Genomic DNA, 8,440 nt, shown 5'->3' with positions numbered 1-8,440 from the left:
CCTGGGCGTCACTTTGCCAGACCCTTTTCTTTACAAACTTATTTTAAAGAACATTTTTAAACAAGTGGTTTATGCTATTTATTCCCAAATTATTGAATGACGTTAAGAAACGGAGCAATTTCCCCATATCAATACCTATTGGCTATGATTTTGCTATTATTCATGTAGAAAGGAATGCAATAAATTAAATTTAATAAACGGAAACTCACTTCTACTTTATTTTAAATAAGATTTCAAAGCCTTGCAAATACCGCTAATAGATTCAAATGAAATGTGATTACATTTTTTTCATTTGTTTTATTCAAATTGTTAAACAAAGATTTTTGAAACTTCCACTCTGCGCCGTTGGACGCTCCACATTGTTGATAAAACCAAAATTCAGTACATTACAGATTTTGTAATGAGTTCAGAGTGTGAATACATTGAATCATATACCTTTCTTTATAATCTCTGCGTACACAAATATTTAATCTCTTATTTCTAAATGAAAAAATTTTAACTCAATCTAATGCTTTTATACAAACAAAAATCGAGGATATTGTTAATTATCTATCGTAAAGTAAGTATGAATGTATGAACAAATGAAGCTGATAGGCATTTTATGAGCCCACAATGATGTTGTTGATGGGGATGTGGATTAGTTTAACGAAGAAACCAATAAAGCCCATAATGCAGAAACCAATTGCTGTAGCAATAGCAATTTTTTGGAATTCCTTGCGGTCAGGTTTCGTACAGCGTTTAACCAAACGGATAGAGTCCTTGGCGAACGCACGGCCGGGTTCACAGAATTTAACAACTTTGTCCATGTTTAGCGATTGCTTCGGAATTTTTTAGGCGGGTGATATTTTGCTGAAATAGTAGAAGAAACAGAATTATAGCAGCTCACAACAAAAAATTTTGTATGACAATATCAAGCATTAAGAAAATAGTTCAAATGAGAGCATGTAATGTCTATAGCACTCTTCATTTAAATTTATAAAATGTGAAGGTACAATTATCATGTGCATATTTTAGGCAAATTATACCAAACAACTGCAGAAGTATTAATAAATTAAATGCTTCCTTTGCACTTTCTCCTTTCACTTGTATTTTTGCTACACAAATTTGACGTGGCAAGTGCCACCAATATCTGTGTAATTACTGCACTGTGCACACTTTAGACTGAAATTTCTAAATTTTATTTTAATCTACCGTCTTCTCTTATAACACTTTTGTGTTTAATAATTCATAATCTAAAATTTCCAACTTGAATTAGAAATTAATATTTTCTAACACACTCAACATACCGCAGTGTTTTGTTCACAGCAAAAAGTTTGACACGAATAAGCGGATAATTACGTTTCGCTGTTTCAGCAGTGCTACCAATCTTTAATCGTCTGCACGAAGCTTCTAGCCGAATTCGACGTGTCAACCAGGTGTCAAAATGAATAAGCGTTGACATTTGCAAGTCGATAAAGTGGTGCATACACGCACTGCAAAAGTGGAAAAAAGGAAGCTCATACAAGGTGACAGTGTAATATGAAAACAAAATACTCATATATTTATTTTGTATTTCCAGTTTTGTGGTTTGAATGTCAAAATTTCCATCAAAATAAAAAAAAAAATTAGCAGACAAAAAAAAAATCCCATTAAAATTCAAACCATCAATCCTTAGGAAAAACAAATAAGCAGTTTAACTCCTATCGCCTTGCATCTATTCGCCTTGAGGGGTTCTATACAGTTGGAACTTTCAAAAAATCGATTTTTTTATTTTTTTTTTCTTAATGTACAAATATTTAAGAATACACACAGAAAACTTAATATTGTTCCGGTGAATATTTTCGAAGTTACGCGAAAATTTGAAACTGTTTTATCCTATTTAAAGAACTTTTCAAATTAATCGAAGATTTTTTCTCACCGATAAATATTTCTTTTATAAACAATTTAAGGCCGAAATTTTGGTCAAAAATTGATTTTCACCATTCAAAAACAAATTGTAGTCTAAACTAATTTTAATGCCCACTTTTTATATTTCACCACTTGCTAGGTTAGGTTTGGCAGCCGCATCGTACATAGAGACAGCGACGCCCCTTAGACCACGAAATGGCTCCACTTGTTAACTCTTGGCGAAAAGAAAAGGCCTGATTATAGATAGATAGATTTCTGCCATGATAGATTTTCACCATTATTCCGCATGGTTGTTGTTGTAACAAAAAAAATCCTATAAATTATAAATTAGTCTGTTGTGGGAACGACCAATGGTTGTAGATTCAATTTCTACATTTTCTTTTTGGATAGTCGCTATTTCATACACCAAAGTAGTAAGTGTCATCTGCATCTAGGTATTATAGCTGCTAGACACTCTCATGCATGCATGTCCGGCAGCTTATATGTGTGCGTGTCGGGTGACACACGTACTTGCTTCGTGTCACACATACTTGTTGTCGGCTTTTGCATGATGAAAATCAAAAGTTTTAGATAGTTTCGCTTTGCATGGCCGTGTCGCAGTCTGCATGACATGCAGTAGCGTCTCAGTTTGTGCTGACATTCGAGATGAATAGATACGCGGAAGAAATTCAAGTAAAACTGCTGCAGTTACAAGCAACAACAAATCATCTTCCGAAGACGACATATTTACATGCGCACGCTACGAACACTCAATTCAAATGGCGCATGACATATTTTGCATGATCGTTTGCGGGCAAGCGTCATGCCCCGACACTCACACATATAAGCTGCTGGACATGCATGCATGAGCCTGTGCCGTAGCTATTAAGGCAAGAAGCACCATTTCCCCATGCAAGTCGGGTAAGGAATTTCAACACACAAAAGACTAACAACCCAATTCTGTACACCTGACAACTTAAAAAAAAAGTTTACAAATTATGAAAATTGTTATCAAGATGGAAATGTTTGGCTCTGTGCATAATTTGATAAAACTACATCCGCCAAAACACACACCCCAAACCTGAGGATACACTCGGCCAAACCCTTCATAAAAGATGTCGTAAAATGTAAAATGATTAATTTACAAAAACATAAATGAAAAAAAAACAATCAACCCTCCTTACATATTTTTCAGGCAATCAATAATCTTATACAAATATGTATGTGAGCTGACGCGATAATTTTGTCACAAGAAACATTCTTATAGAGTGAGTAAAGTGTACACATATGTATATAATACTATGTGCATATGTACAAGGTGGCACCAAATGAATCACCCTATTGGAAGATTTACAATTATTGTACGTCAATCAGAATTAGCACTTGTAAACTAGACAGCTGCAGTATACAAACAGATAGGCAATACAAGCGCGTAAAAGTCAAAATAAATATTTCCATCACTCAAAATCAATTTGATTTATTTAGTTAAAAAGTTATTGAAAAACAAATTCTTAATTTTGAGCCACCTTGTATATAACTGCGTATGTAAGTAAGTATTTGCGGGCATGCCAGATTCGCTTTATCAATTTTTGGTTCGTCGGAGAAATTTATATTTGTTTGCCTTCATTGTCATAACGAATTTCATACTTAAAATTTGTTTATGAAATAATGAAATGTATGGTTTGCGGAAACAGTGTGACACACACAGTAAAGGTGGCAGACACAAGAGAACGATGCTAATATAAATGCACTTGCAAGTTATGTATTATCCTCCTATGGTACTAAACAGCTCATTAGTGTACTTTAAATATACTGGTTTTCAATCTTCTTATTTCATATCGACTCACTCTCAATCTCAATGTAATAAAAATAAATCGATCGATGTTAGAGAGTTGCAAGTCAAGTCAGTCTTCGTCTAATATATTGTCGGAATAAGTCGATGTAAACTATTTTTTATGTTAATAAAATATATGTGAAGTTTTGACAAAAAATTAAATGGTTTTATTCCTGATATTAAACCAGGAACCGGAAACCTAAATTGCATAGTACAGTGCACAGTGTACATACATACATATGGAGACACCTTCAGTCTAAGCTCTACTCGAAATCCTATAAAACATACAACTATTCATTAGAGTTTATTTTGCCGCCTTAAAAACAGTCGCCTTTAATTCTAGTTTTGTACCCACGCTTTTTCCATTCAATATTTGAAAAACTTGTATCGAAGCTTTCCGTTATCGCTTTCAATGCAGCTGGCGATTTGTATTCCATCAGTCATAGATTTGGTTTTCATTGTCACATGATTCTAGATCTGGTGAATACGGTGGCTATTCGATGAAATCTTTTTATATACGAACGTACATATGTACATACATAACAGCTTCACTGAATAGAGATAGAATAGATAGCGGCATACCAGACAACATGGCACACTATGTACGCACGTACCATATATAGGGTTATTCAATAGGTGCGCTTCAACTTTTTTCCGATAGGGAGGGCGAACGACGCAATATTTTTTATTTTTCGCTTGTCATTTGTAAACTTCATTAGTATACATTTCATCATGGAACGCTACACACTTGAGCAACGATTGCAAATCGTGCAAATTTTTTATGAAAATAATCGTTCTGTTGCTGCTACTTTAAGAGCATTACGGCCATTTTACGGTCCATTTATCAAGCCGTCCCGTTTTGAGGTTATGTGAAGTCATTGGTCTACAGTAACAAGCCGGCGACGATTTGTGAGCTCAGAGCCAATATTGAACGCGAAATTGCTGGAATTTCGGCCGATTTATGCAAAAGAGTGGTCGAAAATTGGGTTCAACGATTGGACTTCGTAAAACGTGCACGCGGTGGTCATTCAAAAGAAATCGAATTTCATACTTAAATGTATATGTCCAAACTCGATAATAAAAAAAAATTAGTTAAAAAAGTCAAATCGTTTGAGTTTTATTCAAAAAAGGTCAAAAGTTGAAGCGCTCTTACTGAAAAACCCTATACAAAAAATTTTAGTTTGATAAGTGCAAACCATTTAGTCATGTCTATCGGTCCGTCCAAGCGTCCTATCGTATACTTCATATTTTGAGTAAAAAATGAGATTTATATCTAAACGAAACCTGGTGCTCTTGGCCCAAGGTAGATTAGTATCAAAAATTACTAACCACCCCCATGTAATGGCAATTTTCGTTAACACAAAAAAATATTCAACAATTCGTAAAGTAACACGATCCAAGCGACGAATAATCCCGTGCTGACTCAAAAATTTGAGCGAATTAATAAAATTAAAAAAAAATAAAATAAAAGCAGCAACATTTTTTTTTAAATCCTTTAATTCCCATACAAACAATAACAAAAAAGAAGAAAAATTAATATTTGCATTGGCTCAAATAAAAGGAATGTTAGGAAAAAGTTTTTTGTTTATAAGCCGAATGATTACCATTCTCTTGGGCAAACTATAAAAGGGCGCAGTCGGCAAGATTTACAGGCCTTGGTTTGTTTTGACGACCAGTCATGAAAGCACCAGTCTTTTAAGGGTCGGAATCTAAAACTGACAAGCTAAAGTGAGAATTCAACAATTGAATAAAAACACAAACACATAACTAATGATCTACAAGGTGAAGTCCAAAATAAACAAGACTGACGTCATAAAAATGTTTTTGATGGCGCCATCTTTTTAATGTGTTTGTGCATTCCAAGTTACATCCATAGCTGACTTCCAGTAAAAGCTTGGTGACATTCGGTTCAGTGGAAGCGAAGTTATTACGTCTAAAGTGTAAGTATGTTTGTGTCATCGGTAAAAAAATGAGTTTCGAACAAAGAGCTAATATCAATTTTTTTTTTTAAATCGGTAAAACGTTTACCCAAACATTTGAATTGATGAAAAAAGTTTATGGCGATGGTTGTATATCTCGTGCCAGAGCTCATGAGTGGTTTATACGTTTCAAAGATGGTTATCGCGTTTGGAGAAGTCAAAAATCAATCAAAATCGATTCCAAGGGAATTGTCCACAAGGAGTTCGTGCCAACGGGCCAAACCGTTAATATATTTTTCTATCTTGGCGTTTTTAAGCGTTTGTTGAATACCGCGAAGGAGGAAGCTGGCGCTCATTACATGATAATGCACCATCTCATCGATCCACTCTTGTGACTGACTTTTTGACTGGAAATCGCATTTTAACCATCAATCACTCACCGTATTTGCGTGATATGGTGCCCTGTGACTTCTACGTATTCGGAAAATTGCATTTGACCAGGAAAGGAAAATGTTCTGCGCCCATAGAGGCCATCCAAAAGACTGAAGGATATTCCGGTCAATCACCTGAGACACTCTTTCGAAAAGCTTTTAGATCTTGAAAAGCAGTGTATCGAGGCCAGAGGGGACTATTTTGAATAAATAAACTGGAAGTCATCAGAACAAAGCTCCTGTCGTTTTTATTTCAGCTCAGTCTTGTTTATTTTGGACTTCACCTTGTACATCTGGTATCGCTTTGGACCGAACCGGTCTATGCGCGACTGAAAGTCAACCTGTTTAACCTAACCTATCAAAGGTGATGGAGTGAGAATTAAAATATTGACATGAACATGAAATGACAGGGCTAATTTAATTCGTATGCCATTTATTTGACTTGTATATGGTTTCCAAAGAGGTCTTAAGTGCCTTGATACCCGAGAGGTTTTAATATACTTCAGAAAAAATATACGAAGTCAAATCTACTTTATAGCAGCAAATTAACGTTAAAAATTATACGCAACTCCACGACTAAAGAGAGTAGAAATATTTGTGAGATCTAAACAATTATTGTAAGAGGTATAAGCTATATAGAGTTTCCCAGCGGAAAAGTTTTTAACATGTGGCCAAACAAAATTACCGCATTTGGGAACCAGAAAAGCCGCAAGTGATTGTCGAGAATCTAAAGTACCAGCGAAGTTACATTTTGCCATCATAAGCAAGTTTTTTCGAAAATGCTGCTAGAAACGAAATTTGGTTCATAGAGCCACGATTATTTATCCTTTTCTTGTGCTGAAATAATGAACTTGATGCACTATGCAACATGATTTAACATATTTTGCCCACTAAGATTGGCAATCGTGTTATCGCAGGCTTTAGAACTGCGATTTAAGACAACTAGATCCTTTTTTTGCCGGCTGCCGTCACAGATGGTGTTGTGGGAACCATTCATAAAGGATTCCGAGCATAAAACTCATGCCACATGTTGATGAGTGGTTGGGAAGAAAACATGGAGACAACGACTATCACCTTTCGCAGTTGATCAACAGACATAAGTGTTTTCGGGAATATCTGCACCATTTTAAACTGGCAGACAGCTCTTTCTGTTCAAACTGCCCGAATACTGACGAAAGAGCTGAAAACGTCGTTTTTCATTGCCACCGCTTCAGAGAGAAACGAACTATTCTCGAACACGCCTGGGGTCATCAACCATCACCCAGCACCCTCATACGAGATATGTGTGCAATTAGCAGTAAAAGGGAGGCAGCCCACAATTTCGCAGCTAAAATCATGACGGGACCAGATTGGGAATGCAAAATGAAGCAGCAACAGTTACAGCGGCAGCAGCAGTAAAGAGGGACGGTTTATGACGAACCGACAGCAAGCACAGACTTTTGAGTGAAACACTCACTATAATATCGAAGAGAAGACAAGACGGTAGTGGGTTAATATACCACCACTATTGCAGCTTTTCCGATGTCTCCTTTACTTTAGTACCACTTATGGGCATAGTGAGAGTAAATGGAACTATCGACGGCGTATAAAGGCTATAATATGCCTGCAGGAGAGCCACCTGGATGCAGGTACCTGTTGTGTTTCCCGATATAAACTTGCCCCTACCCAGATGTTATACTTTTGTGGTCTCAGGGTGGGAGGATTGGTATATTATTAGGAACCATTGGTGTGATGGCACTTTTGACATGTTCTGACATTTTGATTTAAACCTCCTTTAATCAGGGCAGGGCAAGTTAACTTCATAGAGGTTAGTAGCAGTAATAAAAAAACGAAATTCACATATATTTTTGCTATTTGAGTTTAAATGATTGCTTCCACAAATATCAATCAGAAGACATATCGCTTTGAGATTCAAACCATCAGAATGAAAAAAAAAGACAAATCAGCTGCTCTAGTAACTGTATATGAATTCGCCCGAAGCTATCAGAAATGCGATGCAAAACTGGGTTGCTGGCTTGACAGGATGGGATGCTACAAGATCAGCAGAGACAGGCTTTTGAATGAAGCTATTTTTCACATTTAAATCATTGAAAATTATGGAGCATTTTTATAGTATTTTTTACAATAAACCTGACGATTATTCACTCTTTACATAAATGTACACACTTTTTATATACTTGTATATATATTTTTATATATGCTAATGTATACATATGGAATTATGTGCATATGTATAACGTTTAATAATAAAAATAAACAAGTTTAAATTGCATATTAAATTATGCTACGGCGCTGTTTTGCAGGGGATGGTATTACACAGTAAAACACGATGAACAAGAGAACACAATATATGCCTATTTGTGTGTATATATGTATATCTGTACGTACAT

The 8,440-nt window shown here is 35.6% G+C and overlaps 1 protein-coding gene across 2 annotated transcripts; it reads right to left on the bottom strand.

Moving 5' to 3' along the window:
• Positions 1-184: 184 nt before the first annotated feature.
• Positions 185-1,395, bottom strand: LOC128856723 (protein transport protein Sec61 gamma-2 subunit). 2 transcript variants are annotated; one of them, XM_054092037.1, is made up of 2 exons: positions 1,287-1,395; positions 185-849 (listed from the first exon to the last, which is right to left on the bottom strand). In XM_054092037.1, exon 2 carries the CDS (start codon positions 804-806, stop codon positions 600-602), a length of 207 nt encoding a protein of 68 aa, XP_053948012.1. In that variant the 5' UTR covers positions 807-849; positions 1,287-1,395; the 3' UTR covers positions 185-599. The 2 variants fall into 2 exon arrangements, with proteins under 2 accessions (XP_053948012.1, XP_053948013.1); XM_054092038.1 differs by lacking the exon at positions 1,287-1,395 and adding an exon at positions 1,192-1,213.
• Between the last annotated feature and the right edge of the window lie 7,045 nt (positions 1,396-8,440).

This window comes from Anastrepha ludens, chromosome 3, assembly GCF_028408465.1.
Source record: "Anastrepha ludens isolate Willacy chromosome 3, idAnaLude1.1, whole genome shotgun sequence".
NCBI classification, from domain to species: domain Eukaryota; kingdom Metazoa; phylum Arthropoda; class Insecta; order Diptera; family Tephritidae; genus Anastrepha; species Anastrepha ludens.
This window is presented reverse-complemented; position numbering and strand designations above follow the sequence as displayed.

Excerpts from the sequence above, each read along its gene's own strand:
- LOC128856723 (XM_054092037.1), bottom strand. The coding sequence starts at position 806 with ATGGACAAAGTTGTTAAATTCTGTGAACCCGGCCGTGCGTTCGCCAAG.